The sequence below is a fragment of the Amia ocellicauda genome, chromosome 7, assembly GCF_036373705.1.
Source record: "Amia ocellicauda isolate fAmiCal2 chromosome 7, fAmiCal2.hap1, whole genome shotgun sequence".
Lineage (NCBI taxonomy): Eukaryota > Metazoa > Chordata > Actinopteri > Amiiformes > Amiidae > Amia > Amia ocellicauda.
This window is the reverse complement of record NC_089856.1, coordinates 48,042,802-48,070,287: the sequence shown is the minus strand read 5'-3', so window position 1 is coordinate 48,070,287 and position 27,486 is coordinate 48,042,802. Positions and strand designations below refer to the sequence as shown.

The following is a 27,486-nucleotide window of genomic DNA, read 5'->3' as shown; positions in this document are numbered from 1 at the left end:
TGGACCCTGTTCTCATAGCTGCAAAAGTATATTAATCAGAAATAACCACTTTAAAACTATGAATCTGAAGCATTAAGACAGTGTTTTATTGTAGATTTCTGTAGCACAGACAATACATTTCCACATTAGTGTTCTTTCTACATGATGCCCTTCATAGGACTGTTCTCAGGACATCAGAGGGAGACTCAATGTGTACTGGATTACAGAGCCTGGACTCTCCGCACTTATTGAACTGCAAGCATTGACAAGCCAACGACACTGAAATGCGTTCTGCAGAGACCTGGGAAAGATGACTGATGTTAAGAAGTGTAGATTTAGATTAGTTAGTTATAATAGTTAATAACCTTAGTCTATTTCAGCAATGATCTCAGTCCTCTTACAAAATGTTGCTTTGGGCTTTTTTGTTAAGATTATCTCTCTATATATCAATCTTACAATCTACATCTCTAGCTACTTCTTTGCTTACTTATTTATTTCTATATTTACTTCCTCACTGGTATAAACTGTTAAAATGACGTGTATTACAGGCATACAACCCAACAGAGGATCGCTCCTGACATATAACGTGTCTGGGGGAGATCAGCTGCTCCATTTCATTGTCAGTAACGTGTCGTCAAACAGTTCTTTGAATTGTTAATAAGTCTCGTCACTGTGGGCAGCTGGCAGGAGGAATTACTCTTTCAAACAATATTTAATGTACATTTTACTTCATTGGGCATCTGTCTTTGGTGATGTGTTGAGTCGTGGTTTTGTTTAGCCTGATTCTGTCTAAAGTGTTATTTTTTTGTTGTTCTATTAAAATGAATGAAATCATTAACTAAGGCTGGAAATGATACCCCATCAGTACAGAAAATCAGTTTCGATCAGCGACAAAAAGCAAACAATCATACTAATAGCAAATGAACAGATGAAAGAAATGGGCAGTTTGGCATCCATCATCTCACAGCACCAGGCGTTCACCTACAATGTAAACGTAACAGGTTCAGTTTGATTTGTTGAAAAACAGCTTGTTTGTGTTAAGCAATAGAAACCACTGTGTTACAGTCACAACATCCTGGACCTAAGAATGATGAGATTACCAGACATATGGCTACGTATCGCATTGTTGTTATTACATGTATCTGAAGTCTTTATCAAAGGTGATTTACAAGGTCATACAAATGCTTCTATACAATGTTGTGTTGTAAGATACACACTGTAAGGATATGTTCTGCTGCTACGCCAAAAGACACTGTTGTAGATGTGGGTTAGCTCAATACAACAGAATAGCTCTATAATTGTGTGCGTTGTGTCCTGGGGTCTAATGCTGCTGAAGATTTATAAAGAGTAATATACCCTGCTGGGTTATGGTCCTTAAGGACTCGGCTCTATATTTTCAAGTTTAAAAATATGAAAATACAAAAACCTCTGCATACCTGAACACACGGCTGCGGCGTCGTTACTGTGCTGGCAGTTATGTTCCCCGAAGGCTCTGTGGCTGCAGTCCAGCAGGGTGCTCTCCGAGCCGCTGCAGGCCACGTCGTCCAGCCAGATGCGGCCCGAGCCTTGCCCGTAGGTGGCCTCTCCGAGTTGTGTGATAGCGCGGCCGCAGCCCAGCTCCCTGCACACCACCCGCACCGCGTTCAGGTCCCAGCCGTGGTCACAGACCGTGCCCCACAGCCCGGCGTGGAACACCTCCACTCTGCCATTGCACCTGTCGCTGCCGCCCACCAGCCGGACATTCGCTCTGCCTGTGGAGAAGAGAGGCGCGTAGGGGCGATGTGTCCAAGTCAATAGGTCTGGTGAAGTGGGTCTCTTATTGTATAAGAGATGTCATCCCATAACCCCATTGCCCAAACTGCACAGGATAACACCTTTTATACGGTAAGAGACACCTTTCACCTATAAATCACACACGTCAGGATTAGACGCTATTATCTTTACAGTGAAACAATAGATATTTAGTTAAATTGAACAATCAACCCCTTCTCTCTTTGGTCCAGGATCTGCTGTAACTGACCTATAGTAGCCGATCTGTCTTGTGTTTTCATGCTGGTTAAATTAAGTGAAACTATTAAAAACGAATGCACATTGTGTGAATTTATAATAGGCTGTACAAGCACATGGTGACATGAATTTGCTTTTAACTGAATTCAATTGAAAATCATTGAGATACACTTTTGGGAAGAGACTGGCGAGGGATAGACTGTTTAGAGAAATTAGTGATATTATATAAATCAATGTACAAATCAGAGGTGCCCAACCGTCAGTCAACAGAATCCCTCAATATACCTTTTTGGATAAGTTCTGTATCAATATTACAGTTTGTGGAAGGAAAGTTAGACTTAGGAATTCCTTTCTCACACATGTTTCTTCTTTGTATACTTAAGAAAGATAAAGTCAAGCTAGAAGGTCAGGCCAGAAGGTAGTTTGACCTCTGTTTGTTATTTATGATGAGCATCTTGGAGACAATGCCAAACAGTATGATTTAAAGGTCTGCTCCCTAATCCATGTGTTGATCTATAAACTCTGTCCTCTAATGATATATATTCTGTTTACGTGCATTAAAGGCAATCAATGAACGTACTAACCTGATTGAAGACTGAGTTTCTTCCACAAATCTGTGTGCTTTTGTGCTCACACTGCACAAACACCACCAGAGTTTGCCCCACAATGCTACAAACAAGAGACCTGTGTACCTGAACACACCACACTGGCGTCTTCGATGTGGTGGCAGTTGTGCCAGCCCAGCTGTGTGGCCGGGCAGTCGAACAGCGAGGCCTCGGTGCCAAGGCACTGCACGTCGTCGAGCAGGATGAGGCCGATACCCATCCCGAACTCGGCCCAGCCCGGCGCCGCCAGGGCCCGGCCGCAGCCCACCTCTCCGCACACCACGTCCCCGTCGAGGATATTCCAGCTGTCGTCGCACACCGTGCCCCACTGGCCGGCGTAGTACACCTCCACCCTGCCCGAGCAGCTGGAGTTCCCCTCGGCCAGGCGGACTCTGGGACCGGCTGGGGGGAGTCACACACACAAAGCAAAAGCTGTGTGAAAAGTGCTGACTACGTTTATTCAGGGTACAGGTCTTGATTATTTATTTAGCTTTTATTAATTTATAATATTATATATATGAACTATCAATAAACCTTTCTAAGATATGATTTAACATTTCTAGAGCTCCCAAAACACTATTTGTTTCAACTTAACTCATAATATTTCCTAACTTTTATAAACTATCAATAATGTATTATTGACACCGTTTTATAAAGTGTTACCTTTAATCCTATAACGTAATGGTACCATCCTAATTAGCTCAATTATGAAGTCGGCCTAATTTATATCCCATTTTAAAATGGTGCGTGTGAGGTAAAGGGGGGCGCTGCCCCTTTAAGAGTGACGTCAGCCCTTGAGACGCGGCTGCGCTCGACAGGTCTGCGGGATACAGAAGCTTTCTAGTGCCAAAATACCAAACGATCTGCTGAAACGAAAAATTATCTGCGTCTTGCTTTGCAGGATGTTGTGAATTTGCGTGCCATAATGAAACGCGTGGAGAGACACCAAACAGGTGGGGCCGGGACGGGGGCAGATTGACGCGGGGGCCGGGACGGGGGCAGATTGACGCGGGGGCCGGGACGGGGGCAGATTGACGCGGGGGCAGGCGGGTTCACCGCGGAGTTGAGCTGATGGACAGTCGCAGCCCATTAAATTCACATAATGTAATGTTGCTGGAGCATGACTCAGATTTCACCCAAGACATTCTGAACTCCGGCACCTGGGCTGTGTTAGAGACACCCTGCTGGTCAGACACGGTTATTATTCAGGAGCTGTGTTCACCCGGCCGGACATGAGGCTTTATCGCGGAAGTGCTGAGCCTCTAATTACCTCTAATTAGTTGCAGAGACAGTTTGGCGGGAACTGAAGACATGAAGGAGCCCGTGTGTTTTTACTCGCATGCGGAGTCTTGTTCTCCTACAGGATCTTTATTATCATTGCTCTCCTGTTCCTCTAAACTACTCCTCCTCACACAGCTCTTACCACACATACCACACCTCACAGCTCGCCAGTGCTTTGCGTGCGTCTGGGATCGATACTTATTGATTTATCGATTGAAAATATAATACTGTATTATATCACTTCTACGACCAAAAGTAATCATACTACATTAACTTTGTGTATACGGGCTTTCATACGGATTACTTGTATTGTTATTATTCCATATTAATCACTCGTCACAACTTTGCACTACGAAACGTGGTCAGAAAAATACCTTTCATACCTCGGTCCATTTCCTATATAATATAGCATTTTTTCTATGATTTTACCATGCTTTTCAGTATTTAACATATGGGTTCCTCTTATAATACTCTATTATATACTAAGCATATTCCACTTCTACAACTAATTATAATTATACTACATTAAATTAGTTTAATACTGTTTCATATGCTAATAATACTTATTCCACTTCAACTACTACTAATAATTATAATTCATTATGCTATATTGAATCGGGGCTATAAATCCGGTTATTTGTATTGTTATTATTCCATATTCACTCTTTCACAACTTTACGGTACAAAACATAAGCTACATGCAATAGTCCATTCCCTTTATCCTTATCTAATATATATATATATATATATATATATATATATATATATATATATATATATATATATATATTCTGTAAGCACATTCTTATTTCTTAACGTTACAATTAATAAATACTATTACTAGTACTACTAATAACTTACATTTACTTATACATACTATTACTATAAATACGAACCTACCTGAAATTTTATTATACTCCAGCTATTACACTGCTTACTTTTTCCAACTATTACTACTCCTATACACTCCTAGTGCACTGTTTTATACCATAGTACACTTTTAAACTACAGTATACTGTAGTACCTTGTGACATTCTACACTTTTTACTAGAGTACTATAACCTATAACATACTATAGTAAACTATATATTATACTGCAGTACCTTGCAGAGTACTATAATACCTACTACAGTACTATGATAAATACTGTACTACACAATTGTATACTATAGTATTCTGTAGTACCTTGAGATATACCAAAGTACTTACTACAGTAGTACAAAAAAAGTGTAGTGCACTTTTATTTGATAATATATTGTAGTATCTTGTGAAATACTACACTGTTGTATACTGTAGTACCTTGTAATGCACTATAGTATTTACTACAGTACTACAATAAATACTATTATTTACTGTATACAATATTATACTGTATACTATTGCAAAGTACTACAGTACTTCCTACAGCATTACATCAAATACTAAAGTACTCAATTTTATGCCAGGTTACTATAGTCAGAAAGAATTGCCACTGGGACTCATTGCAATCCCACAATGCAGCGCTTCTCCTAAGATTAAAGTTACCATGTTAAATAGATGGAGTTGACTATCTTGTTTAGATAGAGGATGTCTGGTAGAATTATATGTTGCCATTCTCGATTCTTTGCCTGGTCTCTATAGGGGAAAATTGTTTAATGTTTATATGTAGCCATTAATTATTTCTCGTATAAAAATATATTTTTTTAATACTATTCCACATTAGCAAGAATAATGCTACTAATGCCTCATCATATATTTAACAAGCAGAAATTCGTCCCAATGACAGCTTTGCACAGGGTTATGCTTACATTGATGTTAATGGCATAACAGAAACATATTTTGTATTTTATGTCACCAACTATTGTGCACTTACTGTAGACGTCTGTAGTGGTGGACGATTCTGTAAGAGACAGAAATGATAATAATGAAATAACACCATGGAATCTGGTTATGTACTATCAGAAGGCTTGGTTTTCAATGGACTATCACTTACATCAATCCAAATAGTTTTTTCTGGCTTTCACTTTTAAACAATACCAAAGTATTAAGACCACCCCAAAAACAGTGGCTATATTCTTTCCCCCAATTCAATTCCGTCACACTTATTTTCTCATCGTGCTCTGTGTGGTTAGTTGGCCACTCACCCCAGATCTACCACCAAGAAACCCAATAAACAGAAACCTACCTGAACACACCACGCTGGCGTCTTCAAAATGCACGCAGTTGTGTTGCCCCAGGCCCGTGTTCCCACAGTTCAGCAGGGACGTCTCTGAGCCAGTGCAGGCCACGTCATCCAGGGCAATGGAGCCACTGCCTTCACCGTAGGCCGCCCACCCTGGGGCGAACAGGGCGAAGCCACAGCCCAGCTCCTTGCACACCACGTGGGCGTCCCTGATGTCCCAGTATTCATCGCATACCGTTCCCCAACCGTCATTGTAGCGAACCTCCACTCTCCCAGCGCACCTGTTCGGCCCATTGACCAGCCTGACCGTGGCCCCAGCTGCAGAGGAAGACGAGATAGAGAGGCATTCTGCAAGTGGCGGCTCGGGCAACTGCATTAAAATGGAATATTTTTTATTTAAAGGTGAATGTAGAATGTTTAACTTAGGAAGATCAAAATGAAGGTTTGGGAAACGTGGAACGTGTCTGTGTTTTACCTCATTACTAGTGAACGATTCTGAATTGGATCAAACTGCTGCAGAACAGGTTACTTGAGTTTTAAGGCGAGACAAATAAAGTTGCAGCCAGAAGATAAGATCTGTGACTTCTCAAGTTCCCAGCTTCTGCCTAAGACTCTTATTTTTAAATAAATGACCAGTGACCACCACCAGGGGGTGGTGAAGGAAACTCTTCTGGAAACCAGGCAGAGGTTGAAAGGGTGCCTTCAAGTTATTATTCTGTTCTGTCTTCCCACCTATTTGCGATTATGTGTATATACTATGTAGGCTTAGGAGGACAGGGGGGACACCTCCCCTCCAATGTTGAGAAAATGTTAAATTGTCCCCCCCTGTAATGTATGCCTGGCTCCATAGGTGTAGAGGATGCATTCCCACAATATTGACAGCGTCCCCCCGCTCACAGTGCATGCCTCAGTGGTGTCTCTAGACAGTATTTATTTTTTCTCATGCCGCCTAAAAATGTTACGATGAGAGAACTTAGTCCCGATAAGCAGAAGAGCTATCACATGTAGGCTGTCGGACCACGCGGACACTGCTTTCGGGCACCCCCCCCCCCTCCCCAATCCATCAGCTCCCAGACCCCACCACTCTGCAGACCGTCCCCCCAATACCTATGCCCGTGTGCAGTGTGTGTGTGTTTATTGTGTGCGTTTGTGGTGGCAGCTGATGTCAGTTCGTGAACACGCTTGAAGAGCTTGCTGTCCAAGTGAACACTTTTCCAGACAAGGAACGTCTCACCTGAACAGATGGCGCTGGCGTCTTCGTTGTGGCCACAGTTGCGAGCTGTCTGTCTGCTGGCCAGGCAGTTCAGCAGGGACATCTCGTTCCCGGTGCAGTGGACGTCATCTAACAGAATTGGGCCGGTCCCTCCCCCGAATGCGGCTTTCATAGGGGCAGATAAAGCGTCGCCGCAGCCCAGCTCTCTACAGACCACCTGGGCGTCCCTTGTGTCCCAGCCGTCGTCGCACACCGTCCCCCACTGGCCGTAGTAATAGACCTCCACTCGGCCAGAGCAGTTGTTGTTCCCACTGACCAACCTGACTTTTCGTCCCTCTGGAAGGGGAAGGGGGGTGGGAAATCAACAATGATCTGGAATCTCCGTTGCTATTATTTACCACCAAACTCTTCAATGTACTAGCACTCACATGGAATACTTGTCATTACAAAGCTTTCCAATGCAACCCATCGCACTATTGTCTGTTTAGTTTAAATGCCATGTCTGACATTGCAGTTTAAAAGGAGTGTGCATAAATTAAATTAAGTAAAAAGTCAGAGCATAAGATGACTTTGAAGGAAATTTGGGGATTTGTTTGTTTTGAATCATATATTTCAGAAGACCGGCTTTTTAATGTAATGTCACAAAATACTTACTGTAGGGATCTGCAAAGGATTAAGAAGGTCGATGATTGGTGGATGTCATAGCATGCATGGAAGACAAGGAAAACAAACTTCAGTTAAAAAAAATCTTTCTAAAATTCATGGACTGGGGGTTAAAGTGAAAGGGGATTAATAGCAGTAGTTAACAAGGAACTTAATGTATTTCCTGGAAGCTGCATCTGATATGGTAAGACCCCTAATTTTAAATACTGACATTTACCTATTTTTAATGTTAAATTATTATAACGGTCTGCAGAAAACAAAAACAAAAAAACTAAAAGGTGCTGTCTTTTTTCCCTGTTGTATTGTATAATTTTGTTATTTGCTGTCCTGGTTACTAAACCCAGTAAATGCACATTTAATCCAAGCCTTTATGCATGTGAATGAAATAAATGGTTTATCCTACCTGCACAGATTACACCAGCGTCTTCATAATGGCTGCAGTCATTAGTTCCTATTGGTCTTGATGGACAGTTTAGCAGCGAGGGCTCGTTTCCACTGCAATTTACGTCATCTAAAATAATGGCTCTGGAGCCCTGTCCAAAAAAGGCGTTGGTAGTTGCTTGCAAGGCTTTCCCGCAGCCCACCTCCCTGCACACCACCTGGGCATCATTAATGCTCCACCAGTCATCGCATACTGTCCCCCAGAAGCCACGGTAATAGACCTCCACCCTACCAGAGCACATGTTGTCCCCATTCACCAGTCTAACGCGTATCCCAGCTGTCAATGGAGAAGGAAGCAGAGTCAGGACATTGTTTTATATGTTTATTTTATTTTTAAAATATTTATATGTTTATTTATGTGTTGATTTAAACTTTTGGGAACCCCCCAGTCACAACTGTGACTCATACAGAGGCCTGGTAAACTGCCATTGATTATTTAAGTCAAACTTATTAAATGCTTGTGACAAATACTTCACACAGGGATCCTAAGGGTTAAGCCAAAAAATAAAGTATTGTTGAAAATGTCAGTTAACAGTATAGAAATACAGCTATTTTTATATAGAAGTATTATTTCCATTCTGAATTACTTTTATTGAGAGCAAAGACTGTTAACTTTTATTTTACCCAGAATTACAAATGTTTCTGAAAACAATCTAAACATGATTTAATAAAACAATGTTTTCCAAAAGTGTGAACTTACTGTAGTTGTCTGTTATATTAGGCCCTATAAAAAAGAAATTGAAAAGTTATCAAAGAAGGGATATTAACTTATTATTTTTTTAATTAATATGTATACTATTTTGCAGGTGAAAAATATAATCTGGGGCTTATGGAAAAGGCTTGTGTTTTAGGATTGTTTTTTCCACAGTTCTGTTGGATTGAGGTTTGGAGATTGAGTCCAGTCAAGCACGTTGATTTCGTTCGGTCTGAACCATTGGGTTGTGGTCTTGGATGTGTATTTCATTTCACAATCGTGCTGGAAATTCAGTGTGCAAAACAAGCTTCAGCTTCTTGATAGGGTATGCCAGGATTTTGACTAAAACATCCTGGTTTATTTTTGAATATTTTCATCCCTCGTTTCTAACAAGGACACCAACACTAGAGGATAAAAACAGCTCCAAACCAAAGCAAAATTGATTAAATTCTTCTTGATACAAACTGCACTATTTGTGACAAATCTACAGCTGGTCTATGTGTCCAAATCGTTATTTTTGTTAGTTTGTTTTTAATGGTCCCAATCATGATTATTTGAGATGCAAATAAAGTTTGATTGATGGTTTTACAAAAAAACAACCACAAGAACAAGTATTTTCTGAATTACACCTGTTAGACTCTTTTTCATCTTAAGGAAATAAATTCAAAACTGTTTGCTTTAATGTAAACAAGTGGCGGTTGACTGGAGCTTTACCTGAACAAATCACACTGGCATCAAAGTAGTGGAGAGCAAAATAATAATGCTGTATGTCTCCTGATGGGCAGTCGAACAGTGAAGACTCATTTCCTGAGCACCCCACATAAACTAGAGCTATCAGGCCCGTCCCTTGTCCAAACTGTGGTTGATCAGAAGTAGACACAGCCAGCCCACAGCCCACTTGTCGGCACACAACGTCGGCGTCGCGCATGTCCCAGCCGTCATTACAGACAGTCGCCCACTGGCGGGCAGTGTACACCTCCACTCTCCCAGAGCAGCTGTCAGGCCCATTGACCAGTCGAACTCGGGGACCATCTTAGATATACAACAAAGAAACAAAACAAAATAGAAACAAATGGGTTGTAGAAGTAGTGGTTTACCAGATTTGACAGGTGATGCCCCTTTTAAACCAGTTGTTTCACTCCAATCTTCAGCTTCTTTCATTGTATTCCTTTAGCCATAGATTTTTATTGAGTCTCCGGGATCTGATTTGCTAATGGTATTGCTTTTTAAAGGAGTTTATAACAAATTGCACACTGATCAGATTAAAGGAATTATTAAAGTTCAGTGTTTCCCCTACCATTGTCTTGTTGAGGCAACGTTTAATGCAACGTTTTGGTACAAGACTTTATAACACTTGCAGGTAGAAATAGTGTGTGGGAGCATGTTTTTTCCATGCAGATCCTCCTTCATACACATCTTTCTATGAGTCTATGCAGGTGTGCAATTAGCTTTTGTTATTGTGATTGATTAATTACCTGAATAAATTGTATGTTTTATCATGTTGCGGACACATTTACACACCCTGCATATGTTGTGATGTTTGCATTTGTCTGGTAAAAATACCAAGTTTTTTCCTCTACAGACACAGTGGCTAGTGGCAATTTATGTCCTGGTGTGATGTCACGTATAAATTAGCTGCAGCTTCGAGGGAGCTGGACTTGTTTTTTATACACTTGACGTTGAAACCTACACATAAAAACTAAACATATAATACCTTTAAAGTGTGGTATTTTTTTCTTTACTCTCTGATTTGAAGATTGCCCCCCCACCCCTTGAATCGCCCCTTCCTCCCACCCCCCTTGAATATAAATCTAGGGGAAACACTGAAGTTGAATTAAATGGCACTGTATTATGTAGGCCTACAACAGACTGTCCTAAACAGAATACTCGTAATTCTCGAACATCTTTATATTTTATGTGCTTCCATGGAGCTAATGATAACAAACCTTCAAGAAGATCTCATGGAACTGAAAGTAAAGTAATTAAAATGTTATGAGAAATGTATTCTACATGGCTGTGTGGTTACATGCATTCAGATTAGCATTACAACATACTTACTGTAAGTGTCTGTGATATTTGGCCCTGCAAGAGAAAATACATATTTTAAATCCACTGCAATTTCATTTTCAATTTCAGGTAACTATTTCAATTTCATTATTGATCAGAATGTTAACAAACAGAATTAAATGGTACTATGTTTAAAAAGGTCAGTTAAAGTCTTTCTAGTGACCAACTTTCTCCAGCCTGGATAAAATAATATTTGTAAAGAAAATAAGGGAAAAGGGATTTTATCAGTTTTTCATCCAAAGCAATGTTAAACTCATATGAATATCATATGATATTCTGTATTCCACCTAAGGCAACACATTGAAGCATACCTGAACATACTGCACTGGCGTCAGTAAAATGATCACAGTAGTTTAATCCAGGGCCAGTGTATCTGCAGTTTAGCAAATAGTCCTCGTCACCAGTGCAGCCAACACCTCCCATGAGAACCGGTCCAGTGCCGGGGCCGTAGGCTGAGTATAGAGGGGCGAACAGAGCGCTGCCGCACCCAAGCTGTCTGCAGACGACTTCAGCGTCCGTCAAGTCCCACACGTTGTGACACACTGTCCCCCACCAAACGCCCACCCTCACCTCCACTCTCCCAGAGCAGCTGCTGCCTCCAGCCAGGCGCACACTTTGGCTCACTGGAAACAGACAGGATACGAGAAACTCACTGGCCTGTTGTATGTTGACTGACAGTCAATGGGGTTTTGTGCTGTTGTTCGGCTCAAATCCCAGCTTCCTAGTCCTAGCCTGGGGCTACCCAAGTTAACACTTAGCTTTGTAACCCTTCAGTGTATTTTACATTAGTAGTGGTGTTTAGGATATGGGAAAATACACCAAAACTAGCTGAGTGAGGAAGTGAATCAATGACTGGACACAGACAGAAAAACTGATTTTAAACAACAAATACCAATTCAGTTATTTTTATTCACTTACGCAATGAACTGGAGGGATGGTGACCTGTGAATAGAAGAAGCAAAGATGATATCACTGTATAATTCCATTATTTTATGTTCTTCAAAATCACCGGCAAGTGTAATTTGTCTCCATTCAATCCGGTTCAGATCGCTCAATGAATGGCAGCTCCTACCTGCACAGATGACCCCAGCGTCTTCAGCGTGCGTGCAGCGCTGAGAGCCCAGGCCTGCCGAACTGCAGTCAAGCAGTGAGGGTTCAGACCCCATGCATCGCACATCGTTGAGCCACACTGGGCCGTTGCCTTCCCCAAACCAGGCGCTCCCAGTAGACGAGATGGCTGCGCCACAGCCCACTTGTTTGCACACCACCTCGGCATCATCAATGACCCACCAGTCATCGCACACCGTGCCCCAGGTCCCTGCGTGGTAGACCTCCACTCTCCCTGAGCAGTTATTGAAGCCATTCGCCAGTCGCACACGTGTCCCCTCTACCGAGGAGAGGAGCGGTAAGCAAGGTCGGGAAAGTTGGGAGGAATGCAATGTTGATAAAAAAAATAGCAAGACAAATTATCTCCATTTGACTTGAGCTCAGATCTCTGTACGGAGGTGTGATGTGCAGACGACATTTCTACTTCTCAAGCAGATAACATGAACAGCACTGCGGTTGGGGGTAATACGTTTCAAAAACCAGAACTAAAACCACCATACACCATTTTAAAATGTGCATAGAACGGAAGACTTCTTACTTACTGTAGTCAGGGTCTGAAAATACTGTCATCACATAGGAAAGGAAAGATGAAAGAAATAAGTTAAGCTCAGAATTGAATGCAACCTGTATCAAAACTTAAATTGATCCATCACATTTACACTCTAATGACACTACCCTGTGAATTGAGATGTCCTTGCTTTAAATTATGCACATTAAAGATAGCCAGACAAGGTAGATTTTAGATCTCTCTTTCTTGACAATTTGTATCTTTTTTTAAAAAAATTAAGATTACTTTAAATGTTATGGAGTAGTTATTACCAATACAATTGTGCAGATAATCACTTTCACACTTGAAACAAACACAAAAAAACTCCCTAAGCTCAAATATCCTAAGCCACTAACCAAAATATACACACAGCGTTTCTCTCTCCACATATCTGCTTTCCATTTGACAGCGTGTTTCCCAAGCAGTTCTTGTAACTTCCCCGATATCTCTATACTTACAAAAACACTGTGGGCAAAATGATTAGCCTCGCTGTACCTGAGCAGACGACGCCGGCATCTTCCGAGTGATCGCAGTTGTTGCTCCCCAGGTTTGCTGCGGGGCAGTTCAGGAGAGACGTTTCTGTCCCGACACAGGCCACGTCATCGAGAGCGATATTGCCCGAGCCCTGTCCAAACTGGGCATGGGTCGTAGCTGACAGGGCGACCCCACAGCCCAGCTCCCGGCACACCACTTGTGCATCAGCCACCCCCCAGCCATCGTCGCACACCGTCCCCCACTGTCCGTTGTAATAGACCTCCACTCTGCCGGAGCAGTTATTGTGCCCGTTCACCAGTCTGATAAGAGTGCCATCTATGGGGGGAAAATAAATTGAAATTAATTACTTCAACGGTCCAAAACTGATTAAAGACTGTGGGCCCAATGTTCAAACTTCACGCAATTTCCTCGCAAAATGTGTGCCTCGCAAAAAAAAAAAAGATATTCCGACATGGCACAAATGTTTGAGCGACAATATAGCATTTTTTCCTGTGCCTTGTAAATCTGTATGCGCCTCACAAACCCGCCTGCACAATCCACAGTGAGCTGTTATTCCCACTATTTAAGTCAGCTTTGTGCAGTTATTGGATTAATGCACCCAGCAAATATCATGAACAAATTTGTATATTCAATTGAATTAGGGCTTTAACGTAATTCAAATTCAGTTGCACTATACGAATATTTAATATATATACATAAGAGAGAACGGCATTAGCAATTACATGTGTGCTTCTCATCTCACACACACACATACAGATGGGTGACAAATTAAAGGAGAAACCTGAATAAATGAGTGGCGACATCTGCATTTGTAATGTTCCTCTAAACAGGTGTATTGCATGATGCAATTAAGCAATTAACATCCTATCATGCTCTGTGGCATGTATACAAATGCTGAGCAGCCCAGCTGACCTCGATTTTGGATCAAGATGGCAAGAGGAAAGGATCCAAGTGACTTTGAAAGAGGGGGCATTATTGGGGCACGAATGGTAGGAGCTCCAGTCACACAGATGCTCAACTGGCTAGTGTTTGAATAGGAACAGTGACTAAAGTTACATCTGCATTGAGATCTATGGGAAAGACATCTGTCAACAGGGTTGGAAATTGTGGTGGAAAGTGTACATTCAATGACAGTGATGCTCGTGCATTACTGCGATATGTAAGATAAAACAGAAGAGCAACTCTTTCCCAGGTGACTGAGAATGTCAATGCAGGACGTGATCAGACTGTCAGTAAGAACAGTCTGTCGAGAACTACAGAGAGGATATTACAGTAGGGCTGCAGTGCATAAACCCCTCATTACAAAGACAAATGTACATCTGAGAGTTCAGTGGTGCAAAAAACATAGGCACTGGTCTACAGAGATGTGGAAAAATGTGATGTGGTCAGATGAGTCATCATTCACATCCTTCAAACATTTCTCTCCTGATGGGAGGGGTCTCTTCCAGGATGACAATGCCCATCCACAGGGCACGAGGGTCACTGAATGGTGTGATGAGGATGAAAATGATGTGACTCATATGCTATGGCCTTCACAGTCACCAGAACTCAACCCAACTGAACACCTATGGGAGATTCAGACGTGTTAGACAGCGCTCTTCACCACCATCATCAAAACCCCAAATGAGGGAATATCTTTTGGAAGAATGATGTTCATCCCTCCAGTAGAGTCCAGAGACTCGTAGAATCTGTGCCAAGAGCATCGAAGCTGTTCTGGGGCTCGTGGTGCCCAACACCTCACTGAGACACTTTTCGTTTTTTCCCTTAAATTTGTCATGGAGGTTTTGAAAAAAGTTTCCTTGTATACATGTAACATTGTTTTCATTTTCAGTTTAATATTCGTTTTAATATTATCCATAATAAAAACATCCATCTATTTTTTAAATATAATTTTAAACATCATATTCATATTCTGCTCATACTGCAAACCATTCCTGCTGCCAATCAGACAGAGAACAGCTGTCTTTATTCTCAGAGGCTGTGCAAATCAGACTCATTAGGCAAATAAAAAAATATAAAGAAAATGAATTCCTATTAATGAAAATAAGACAGAGCGGTCAAATGATTGCTTGTACTCTAACGTAGTTTCAGCCTTGTGCTATTGTAACAAATATATAAATTAGGCAGAGGAATAATATTTAATGTATGCATTTTTATATTTTTCAGGTTAGGAGCACAAATGGCAACTAGTTACAGTAGGGTATTCAATATTATCCAACTACCTGTATAATGCAACAAGAAAAGGTTTGAGTTACTTACTGTTTCCTGCTGTGCCCGTAAGAAGACCTGCAAACAGAATGGGAGGATTATATTTTGTTATTCTACACATCTTTCTTTTTCAATGCTTGTGTATCTGGACATGGGGAATTCAACAGCATTCGAAAATATGACCAACCAATGATATTCCTACAGAGAGAGCATTCACAAACATTAATCTTCAACATTAAATACAGGTGAATAAGGGATTCATTTTCTCTGATGAGTAAATCATACAACCTTATTTGGCAAATCTATACAGAAATGCACATATCTTCCTAACTGAGAAATGTAGGATTGTGTTAAAAAACTTAAGACGGCTTTGAAGTTCTGCGTTTTACGAAACAGGCCTGTGCTCACCAAAGAATAACAGATAACACGTCCATGCTGGAGAACCCCCCAACTGACATACAGTGAGGGAAAAAAGTATTTGATCCCCTGTTGATTTTGTACATTTGCCCACTGACAAAGAAATGATCAGTCTATAATTTTAATGGTAGGTGTATTTTAACAGTGAGAGACAGAGTAACAACAAAAAAATCCAGAAAAACGCATTTCAAAAAAGTTATAAATTGCATGTTAATGAGGGAAATAAGTATTTGACCCCTTCGACTTAGTACTTGGTGGCAAAACCCTTGTTGGCAATCACAGAGGTCAGACGTTTCTTGTATTTGGCCACCAGGTTTGCGCACATCTCAGGAGGGATTTTGTCCCACTCCTCTTTGCAGATCCTCTCCAAGTCATTAAGGTTTCGAGGCTGACGTTTGACAACTCGAACCTTCAGCTCCCTCCACAGATTTTCTATGGGATTAAGGTCTGGAGACTGGCTAGGCCACTGCAGGACCTTAATGTGCTTCTTCTTGAGCCACTCCTTTGTTTCCTTGGCTCTGTGTTTTGGGTCATTGTCATGCTGGAATACCCATCCACGACCCATTTTCAATGCCCTGGCTGAGGAAAGGAGGTTCTCACCCACGATTTGACGGTACATGGCCCCGTCCATCGTCCCTTTGATGCGGTGCAGTTGTCCTGTCCCCTTAGCAGAAAAACACCCCCAAAGCATAATGTTTCCACCTCCGTGTTTGACGTTGGGGATGGTGTTCTTGGGGTCATTCCTCCTCCTCCAAACACGGCGAGTTGAGTTGATGCCAAAGAGCTCGATTTTGGTCTCATCCGACCACATCACTTTCACCCAGTTCTCCTCTGAATCATTCAGATGTTCATTGGCAAACTTCAGACGGGCCTGTACATGTGCTTTCTTGAGCAGGGGGACCTTGCGGGCGCTGCAGGATTTCAGTCCTTCACGGCGTAGTGTGTTACCAATTGTTTTCTTGGTGACTATGGTCCCAGCTGCCTTGAGATCATTAACGAGATCCTCCCGTGTAGTTCTGGGCTGATTCCTCACCGTTCTCATGATCATTGAAACTCCACGAGGTGAGATCTTGCATGGAGCCCCAGACCGAGGGAGACTGACAGTTATTTTGTGTTTCTTCCATTTGCGAATAATCGCACCAACTGTTGTCACCTTCTCACCAAGCTGCTTGGCGATGGTCTTGTAACCCATTCCAGCCTTGTGTAGGTCCACAATCTTGTCCCTGACATCCTTGGACAGCTCTTTGGTCTTGGTCATGGTGGAGAGTTTGGAATCTGATTGATTGATTGCTTCTGTGGACAGGTGTCTTTTATACAGGTAACGAGCTGAGATTAGGAGCAGTCCCTTTAAGAGAGTGCTCCTAATCTCAGCTCGTTACCTGTATAAAAGACACCTGGGAGCCAGAAATCTTGCTGATTGATAGGGGATCAAATACTTATTTCTCTCATTAACATGCAAATTAATTTACAACTTTTTTGAAATGCATTTTTCTGGATTTTGTTGTTGTTATTCTGTCTCTCACTGTTAAAATACACCTACCATTAAAATTATAGACTGATCATTTCTTTGTCAGTGGGCAAACGTACAAAATCAGCAGGGGATCAAATACTTTTTTCCCTCACTGTATGGGCTGCCATACTGAAGATTTATTTTGTGAAACACAGACATTCAAGGCACTTTATATATTCCATAGACCAGGGCAACAAACCCAAATACAAACTACATTCTGCGAACAGAAGTGATACCCAGCTTCTTCCTCAGTTTGATAACAAACAATAAAAGGTAATTAAAACTAACTTAATGACACTGAAGTAATTTTACCTCAGAACCAAAACGTGCTCAAGCCATGTTTGGTCTTAAAAGAAAGAGCATTAGCTGAAACAACCACTGGACCATTTATATTGCACATACAATGCAACATTTGGTCAGAGAATTATTCACACATCCTAATTGATCCTGCACTGACATGGGCATCAGACCAGCCCTCCCTGAGATGAAACCAAGGAGACGAAATCCAGGAAGACTGAACGGAACCAGAACCAGAACTCCTCCACCAAAAACCTCAAAGCTTTGCAACTTTCCTCAAGTGGACGCAGTCTGCCAGCCCTCCCCGCTATCGACCATCTGCATAACTGAATCTCAGTAAACCACACAGGCATATTTCATGTACTAGTCAAAAATTAGTTAAATCACAGTTACATAAACCCTAGTTGTGTATGAGATCTAAACTGTAGGAACGGGGACCGTAATCATAATACTTGTTTGTTATTTCACTTTTTGTGCCCAGTATTGGACAGATCTCCTCTCAATCTCACTTTTAATATTCTCCACCCTGCTTGTCTCTGTCCTATCTTTGCAAATACATGTTGTATATTTATATGTTTAATAAACCTGTATCTGTATAAAACCAAACAGCCTCCAGGCTAATTCATGCAGATCAACCTCATCGCTAATCTGAGCTCGTATTAGTAAAGTATTGTGGTAACTTGCGTATCAACCCTGTCTTGTTTTCAGAGGATTTGACCGCTGTGGGTTGTATGTGTGGGGGTCACTAGATAACAGGAGTTTATTCAGCAATTATTATTATTTCTTCTGATATTTGATACCAGATAAAAACCGAAAACTCCAGTTTAAAGTCCTAGGACCTAAGCCAATCAAAAATACTTACAAATAAAACAATAACTGTAATGATAAATTAAAACAATTTGTCCATTGCAACATTTTGGTCCAATTTTATCAGAGCAGCATCATTTCATTTCATTAAACTATTTACAGATGTAACATAATATTTTGACTGGCCATCATTGCCATCTGTAGGTTTTGTCACGCACAGTAAGACAGTACATAACTCATAGAACTGATCCCAGTTAAAGGCTCTGTCCTACTCTTAATCAAAAATACTGAAAACCTGGAAAAGTTTTTTTAAAACAACAACTGTGTGCTTAAAAGTTGTCATTGTCAGGAACATTTCTTCAAATATTAAACTGAATAGAAATACTTACTGGCAAGGGACAGCAGAATCAGGACGCCGGTCTCTGGAAACATCTTATAAAGAAAACGACGGAGCCCACTATCACACAACTGCATATATTTCTCACAGCTGTCAATTAGCCTTTACCATGAAAACAATATTCAGAGGTATGAATAAGTCAGATGTGACTTAATCACTCTGAACTATGAGCTGTGTGCCCGTTCCTCTGTGTATGTATTGACACGGGTGGGTGGAAATTGGGGAAATCAATTATTAATTGCAGTTGTATTGGTGAAGAAGACACACACCCTTCACAGATTCCTCCCATCAAAATTCAACTGCCAATCCACGGTGCAGAAACGATAATGATGAGTTCAACGATCACATGGTGAAAGACTGCCGGCAAGGCATTGGCACCATGAGTTGAGCATCAACACACCTTCTTGGGAACGTTTTCCTGTGTAATCTCCTGGCCGGTCTCTGAGCCTCCAAAGTGGGACCCCAGTCTGGGGGCAACAGTTGCATAGTCTCATTTATCAGAAGAGAACTGTAAAATTCATACCATACTTGTGGTTCTCAAAACTGTCTCAGTAAGCATGCCATGATCATGACAGAAACATCAATCCCACAGACAGTTTGACTGGGGCTTGAATATGTTCCTTCTGCACATCTTATAAGTCATATATCCTGTTTATTGTTTCAGCACTAATCTACTGGTCTTGATCTTGTATCTGCTGAAGCTCATTTCCTTCAGGCTGTGAGCCACTGTTGGCCATTTATATCCTTTGTTGATTGCAGTGATTAAAGATCACAGCCCTGTCCTGAATATTTCAACTCCTGTTTCCAATACGCTTCCCAAACTCCTGTCATTTCCATGTTTTTAATGTTTTTCGAAACACTCCGTGTCACCACCAATCACAGTTGATCTGCTCGTAACTGAATTCGTTTTCCCCAGCGTTTTAATTAAAATATTTATAAAGGCTTTAAACAATAAGATCATTTGTATGTGTTTATTTATTTATTTTGAGTGATATCCACATTCAAACAGTACCTATAAAAGGCATGTGTTTGTGTTCTGGTGACCCAATGCCAACAGAACAGTTATTAAACAAATGACTGTTATAATTGGAAACTAAACTCTCAGGTGCAAATATGACAGATTCGCCACCTGACTGTGATGCACAGGTGGATTCCAACTGAGAATACAATGAGAAATTCCCTTATGTGTGGAAAAAAAAGACAAAAGAAAAGCTTACATTTTAAGTGATGCATTAATTCACCTGATACTGTGGATCTGAAAACCATTCAGAGGAAATGAAAAAATTAAGGAGACAAAGTACAATGGAGGCTGTAATTAATAACCATCTCAGTGTGAATGTGCTCACAGTCTGCCAAACAGGGATTTCCGACAGCCAGGTTCCCATTATTATAGCTCCAGACTGGTTAATGCAGGGGTTTTCAAACCAGTCCTGGAGGACCCCCTGCCCTGCTGGTTTTTGTTCCAACTTAGGTTTAATTGCTTAATTGAATACTTAATTGACCTAAGAAAGCAATACGCAAATCAATTAAGTAATTAAGTCCTAGGTCGGAACAAAAACTAGCAGGGCAGGGGATCCAGGGCTGGTTTGAAAACCCCTGGGTTAATGGACTTCACTGTGTACACCAGGGGTGGCCAACCCTGTTCCCAAAGAGCCGCAATCCTGCAGGTTTCCCAGGTCTCTCTAAATTACCAATCAATGGCTACCTTTTGCCTAATTAAGACCTAAAATTGCTTCAATTAAGCAGTTATCAATCTGGATAGAACAAAAACATGTAGACCCTGTGGCTCTCCAGGACCAGGGTTAGCCACCCCTAGTGTGCATTGTTACAGGAAACAATGATACTCTCTACAGCAGTGTCTCCAGTCCTGGTCCTGGAGAGCCTCAGTCTACTTCATCTTATAGGTCACCTTAAATCACCAATTTCTAAACACTGGGAACACACGGAGTGATTAAGCAACTCAATCAAGGGATTTCTTGACACGTATTCAGGTGATTGCTCCAATGGTTTCTAAACGACCGAATTTACCACCTGCGTAATTGTTTCAAAATACTTTCAGGTGTTTATACATTGGTGATAGAAGGGTGGCCTCCAAAACCTGCTGGATCGGGCTCTGAGGAGCAGGATTGGATCTACAGCTTGTGAAATTGTCTTATGTGTGCTTGTGTTTCTCTGCTAATAATAGAACTCCGCTCCCTCCACTGGCTCCCGATAGCGGCACGCATTCAGTTCAAGACATTGACCCTCACCTACTGCTGTCTGGACCACACTGCACCAAGATACCTTCAGACCCTCATCTCTCCATACATCCCCTCCAGACCACTGCGCTCCTCCAGTGCCAGAAGACTAACTCTGCCTCCTCTCCACTCTCCCTCCTCCAGAGCCGCTCCTTCTCATCCCTGAACCCTAAGCCCACCGAAGTCAAAACCACAGAGTCCTGGACCTCATTCCGGCGCTTATCAAGACGCATCTCTTCCCACAGCACTTGTAATATGAGTCCTCTATCCCTGCTAGACAGCACTTCAGCTTATTATGCTCCTCACGTCCTTGATTGTTTTCCTCCTTGCTCCCTTTCCCGTAGCCCTTGTCTGTAACCCGACATCTTGACAGCACTTAGCTTTCACCGTCCAGGATGTAGGAAGTCACTTACTGTACTTGTGTAAATTGTAAATTGTAATTTGTAAAATGTATTTTGAATTGCTATGTTTTAGCTAAGTTGAATTTGTAATGATTGATGCCTTGTACTGAACTGTATTTTTGCACTTTGTTTTGCACTTATGCTGTAGGTCGCCCTGGATAAGGGCGTCTGCTAATAAATAAAATAATAATAATAATAATAATAATAATAATAATAATAATAATAATATACAGATTTTTGTGTTTCTTTTTTTTAAGTATGGTTTATGTAAATGTTTACTCTGTTTCAGGAACAGCAAGAATTCTTGGAGGAATCTGAACAATTTATGAAAAGGAAAACTCATCTTGGATAATGCAAGGCAAAAGTATAATAACTTGTCTTGACCCCCGTAAATAAATGCCCTTATCCTAGGGTATGAGCAAATAGTGTCATTGCACCAGAAGTCAGACTCTTTTTTTTTTTAATTATTTCTGTAGTGATCCTGGAAGTGTTTGGGACTGCTGTATTGCTGCACCTGAAGGGACTCTAAATAGTTTTGTGTTGTGAGACTGTCCATTAAGGGATAATGAAGGGGGTATAAAAGTATGTCTGTGGGGCGGGAAGGTCCTGTGTATCCCTGGGGGTCTTGGCATGTTCTAGGGTTCAGAGGTGAGGCCAACAGGGAGACAATGATTGGAGGGGCTTGCAGACAAGATGTTAAGTCAAAGTTAGGAGCTATGGGAGAGGGAGCATAGGGGAAATCAAATCAGTGCTAGTAATGCAGAGGCAAGAGCATGACAATGTCATAGTGCAATCTTACAGGTGAATAAATGACTAAATTAGTCTGAAAAGATGTGTCTTGAGTAAACCTCACTCACCTTGTCTCTTTTTTTTATTTTGGTAATTTAAATCATTAGCGCACTGACAATCCTGTATCATTCTATCATTTCAGACGTCTTTGCTTAGAGAAGGACTGTCACAGTCATGAGCCCTTCCTGATTTAGACCTGGACTGGTATCAGGACACTGAGAGAAGCACATTGCCATTGGGATTTCTTACTTCACTATATTTGTAGATTTTCACAATTATAGATTTATCTCTGACATCGAAATATTGTCCCACTTGACTGAGTCATAACTTATGTTTTTAGTCTGTTAGATAAACATTGGGACATCCTCTTTGTTATGACACGCTATACACACAGGGTACAGTATGTTTTGTTGTCTGTCTAAATAGACAATGCCTGTCAGAGAAGCATGCTTTTCACCTGATGAAGTGGATCTGAAAGAAAGATACAAGGAGGAAGTGAAATGTAAAATATAAGCAAAACAGACTTACAGGCAAAAAACAAACAATACAATATTCTCGCTGACAATAACCATAACAGCACAAAAACAACCCATTTCAGCATTTTGAAAGGGCTCCTGTCGCTTCACAGTGCCAACTGTGCCAACTCTGAGCAACACTTCCCACTTTGTGTTTGCAGATTCCTCTCGAGGCACTGAGGAATGAAATGGTACTTTCCCAGAGCAGGTTCTCTTCACAGCCCAGTCGCCCAGCGCTTCCTCGAAATGAATCCATGTCAGCCTCAGAAATAGCCAGTCGTGTGCCCATGTTCAGATGCCACGATAATTCAGATGAATTCTGTGATTGTGTGTTTTTTCTACATATACAAACTGTAAGCTGTCATGTAATGTGGTTTGTCTTGTTTTTTTCTCTCTTCCCTTCTCCTATAAGCAACTGTGGGCTTCGAGTGGCTGACCAAGATGGGCCGTAGGCAGGCTGGTGTGCACCCATAATGGCCGGCACATGGAGCAGCAGAGGACCGAAGAACTGGGGGAACGAACAACTTCCAGCCGTTCCTTTATACGTCCCATCTTCGGCTGTATCACTAAACGAAGTCCCAGTTACACCCCTAGCTGCGGTGTTGCCTGTAATGACTGTAAGGACTTGCAAAGAGAATCTGCAAATTAAAAGTGTGTGTCCGTCCCACCTTCAGCAGGAACTGGTGTATTCAGATCAGGTTTGCTGCTTACACTGCCGGTGTTAAAGCTGGCTGGGCCTGGGTTCAAATCCTGTGTGTGGAGAAAACTGCTGAAGTTTTGTTTTGCCTGTGGGGGCAGCCTGAGGTTCATATAGCAGATCTTCACAGCCATGACATGAGTCCCCAGTTGCTCACTGTGTGGAGTGCAGGCTTCAGCTGGGACAGGGCCTGGGTTCAAGCCCACCTTGAGTGTTGATGTTTGAATATCCTTTAGTTTACTTAGGGCCAGTGTGAGGTTCAGACTGAAGATCTTGGAAGGTTTACCAGACTGTTCCTAATTGGGTCACTATTTAGTTGGCTGGTCTCATCACTGTGAGGTCCTGGGTTCAAATCCAAGTGGGCTGTTGCAGATTTGGGATTTCCTGCCTGGGTGGGGGTGTGAGGTTGATAGTGGATGCTGAGGTGAGCTATACAGGGCTCCCCAGTGGCTCATTGAAGGGAGTGGTGGTCTCAAAGCCACAAGGTCTTGGGCTCAAATCTGGGCATGGGAGGTGATGGGTGCTTAGGGCAAGACCAAGTTGCAGATTGGGTTATTTTTCTTCAGTTGACAGTGACATACAGAAAACAAGGACTTGACTCTAGCCACCAGGCCAGCCTTTCTGTCCACAGGGGCTGCCTTGGGAGCCCGATTTGAGAGCAGGACCTGTTGGCTTTGGGGACAGTGCTCTTCTGGGTGAGCCACTGCTCAACTCTCTCCCTTGTATCTTTACAACTGATGTAATTAAAGCAAAACATCTTCCAGTAACAAGACTGAGCTGGATAATGGTTTGATGACCATAGGCATTAATTGATACATCTTTTTTATTCACATGTAACACGGCACAATCTTGAACACAAACACACACACACACCACTGTAGGCATGTAACTCCACATGCTCCTTATTCACCTAATCAAACACACACACACAGATATATGTCCGCTGCCCTGATAGGGGATATTACAGAAGTGAATCACGTGTTGCTGCACACGCCCTGACCGCTGCAGCACAGAGCAGTGGGGCCTGTGTCGATAACTGCAGACACGCTCCCTGCAGGTGCGGCGGCTGCTGTTTACTGCCCAGATGTGGCCCAGGCGTGCAGTAGAGAGGGGCCCTCAGGCTGTCTCACTCTGGGCTTCCATTCTCACTTCTCTCCTTCCTCTCCTCCTCCTCCTCATCTAGCTCTCTCTCATTTCTTCTTCCGCACCACCGTCCAGCCATCCTCCGTCTCTGGTGCGGGGGCATTGTCCTCGGGCGGGGTGTGTGTCTGCGTGGAGACGCCTGCCGCAGCCCCCACCTCACACTCCATAGCCTGGGCAGAGGGGAACAGTGTTTATACCTGTCTGACCCCATTGAGACAACTTTAGTGTGAGGCCGACGACCAAACATGCGGTAAAAAAAACCCACACCTGTCCAGCTGTGTAGCCCAGGCATTAGAAACCTGAGCATCCTTACAACCCAAATCAAAGCGGAATTTGCCGGACCCTAGAAAGGGGGCAGTGTGGGCAAATACCTCGGCCTCCTCTTCCTCCTCGCTGCTGCTGTCCTCCTCCTCCTCCTGTCCGGGGCTCTTGGCAGGCACGGCGGTCACTCTGGCAGTGCCCTTGCGCTGGGACAGCTGGGTGATGCGAGCCCTCACCTCCGCCAGCTGCCCCCGCTCACACTGCTCGAAGAAGCCCGACAGCTGCAGCGCCACCTGATGGGGAACAGCAGGCTGATCAGGGAGGAGCGCACTATACAGAACAGCCTGAGGCCCTGGGGAGGCAGCGCTGGCCGTGTCATCCCTCGGCTCCGATCTCAAAATGACCCGCTTCACTTCACAGCTTCGTTCAACGGGAGTAAAACTGGTTAACCGCCTTTCTGATTATCTAAAACCCCTGAGGCGTAAACAAGCACAATCACATCCTGTTCTCTTCACGATCCAGAGCAAGACTCGTGGACTGAGGGCTACATGTGCTGCGTAGCCTAGCCTCAGCCCAGGCAGTAGTCCGATTTAAGTGCCAACACAACTGCAAATACTTTGAAGACCTTCTGACCCATCCCTTAAAGACCTTTTCATCACACCTCTACCAGTTCAACTGAAGCGAAACTCACCCCCGTCAAGAACTGGTGCCCCTCGCAAGGGGAGAGTGTGTACAAGGCTGAAAAGACCACAAACCCTACAGGAGAGGCCAAGCGGAGCAGAAGGGAGACGTTCGCCCGGCTGTGGAGAGCACGAGCCAATGTGCCTGATCTTCCAGGCCTGCTGGTGCAGTCCACATGACTGACGTACAGGAGAGGGATTTGCAGACAGTATGATTTTAGCTGAATGTCCTCTCCTTTCTTGATTTTAAAATATACAAGGGTGGCATCAGAAAATGGGATCATGGGAGTGTGTGTGTAAGTGTGTGTCTGTGTGTGTAGTAGGCGGGCAACGGACTTTAAGGGGACATTACCTGCGACAGACTGCCATCATCCACCACCGTGTCAAACTCATTGTTCATCAGTTCAGCCAGGAAGTCCTCCACTTCACACGGCTGCAGGTCCGCTGAGGCACGGAGAGACGGGCACACAATCGGTCTCAGAGCAGAGGAGGTACGCACGCACACGCATACACACGCATGCACACACACAGCATAACGTACAGGGGCAGAAAGACTATCTGTAAAGACACACAAACCACAGCACATGCCACATATAGCACTAACTGCAAAGCGCACACACGCATATTAAATAAGCGCAGACCAACTGGATTATTGCATTTGATGATGATGATACACTCACCATTGTCGTGGAAATACTGCTGCACGACATCCACCATCCAATCAGCTTTCTGCTGGCTGTAGGCACCACCAAACCCATTGTCCACTGCTATCTAAAAGAGAGAGAGAAAGAAATACTGCAGTGAATACAGTCTGACGTGCTGTTACAGTAGGAAAAAATCCATCCAATATTCCTGTTAAATCAGAGGGCCAGTGTAAAACTACAGCGCGATATTACTGTTGCAGGACGGGAGGGGCCACAGTAAAAGCACAGCAGTCCTAGTACAGTGGGGGGGCATGAATACAGAAGTCCAGCAGCCTCGACGGACAACAGTTTTACGTCAAGAGGAGGACACGGAAACAGTACCCCAGATCAGAAGCACAACAGCGGGTGGTCCAGTGGCAGCGTGGGGGCTCACAACTGCCCCGCTGCCACCGGTAAGGGCGCACAGCCCACTTTCACACACCGACATCGCAACAGCTGACGGCATATCGTGCGAGTGACGTACTGACTAACGGGGTGAGAGTCGGTGACGTACAGCGCGCATCTCGCCCACGCACACGGCTGCGGGTTTCCGAGCCCCACGGTGTCGCGCACCGGCAGAGGCCCGTCTCTCACCTGCAGCACCGGCCACGTCTCCAAAACGGCGCGGACTCCCTCGGCAAACACTTCACGTGTGGACAGCCTGGCCGCCGCCATCTTGAAACTGGAAGGCATTAGTAATCGAGCACTTCATCCCAAGCTCCGGTTCGGCAGGAATACCAGATGATCACGGCATGCATCGATCGACTGGTATACGTGTTTTAGAATAAAATCGATTATGTTTATGGTTTATTTTTTATTTCTCTACTTTTTATTGTACTTTACATTTTGCTTTATTCCACTGTATATGTACTTGCATTGTTTTCTGTTTTTCTTTGGCTTTATTGTATCTCTGTGCTGTTCTGTGCAGCCCGAGGAGATTGCACACGTCACCACTAGGCGGCAGCAAAATCGTGCTGTCTGTCCCTCCGTCTTTCCCCTTCTCTCCCCACCAAACACAGACGAGGCCTGGTGTCTCCAGCCCTGCTCCTGGAGACCAGCAGTGTCTTCAGTGGGCACCTAGGCTGTGGAACACACTTCCTATTGAGAGGCGTATCTGTTTTTAAATCTCGCCTTTTTAAATGGCATTTTTATGATCTCCTGTTGTTTTGTGATTGTCTTATTGT

The 27,486-nt window shown here is 43.0% G+C and overlaps 2 protein-coding genes across 3 annotated transcripts; both read right to left on the bottom strand.

Moving 5' to 3' along the window:
- Nucleotides 1–65: 65 nt before the first annotated feature.
- On the bottom strand, nt 66–19,109 carry LOC136753982 (deleted in malignant brain tumors 1 protein). The gene is made up of 18 exons (XM_066710361.1): nt 18,889–19,109; nt 15,520–15,546; nt 13,261–13,575; nt 12,761–12,781; nt 12,184–12,498; nt 12,030–12,053; nt 11,423–11,734; nt 11,103–11,126; nt 9,759–10,076; nt 9,051–9,074; nt 8,313–8,627; nt 7,901–7,909; nt 7,268–7,582; nt 6,037–6,351; nt 5,725–5,751; nt 2,679–2,993; nt 1,416–1,730; nt 66–960 (listed from the first exon to the last, which is right to left on the bottom strand). The coding sequence occupies exons 1-18, from the start codon at nt 18,971–18,973 to the stop codon at nt 941–943; spliced, it is 3,096 nt and encodes a 1,031-aa protein (XP_066566458.1). The 5' UTR covers nt 18,974–19,109; the 3' UTR covers nt 66–940.
- A 5,231-nt stretch (nt 19,110–24,340) lies between these two features.
- Nucleotides 24,341–27,014, bottom strand: tsr2 (TSR2 ribosome maturation factor). Of its 2 annotated transcripts, none has more exons than XM_066710084.1 (5): nt 26,897–27,014; nt 26,300–26,390; nt 25,972–26,063; nt 24,946–25,232; nt 24,341–24,848 (listed from the first exon to the last, which is right to left on the bottom strand). In XM_066710084.1, the coding sequence occupies exons 1-5, from the start codon at nt 26,993–26,995 to the stop codon at nt 24,662–24,664; spliced, it is 756 nt and encodes a 251-aa protein (XP_066566181.1). In that variant the 5' UTR covers nt 26,996–27,014; the 3' UTR covers nt 24,341–24,661. The 2 variants fall into 2 exon arrangements, with proteins under 2 accessions (XP_066566181.1, XP_066566182.1); XM_066710085.1 differs by having other exon boundaries at nt 25,050–25,232.
- Nucleotides 27,015–27,486: the final 472 nt, after the last annotated feature.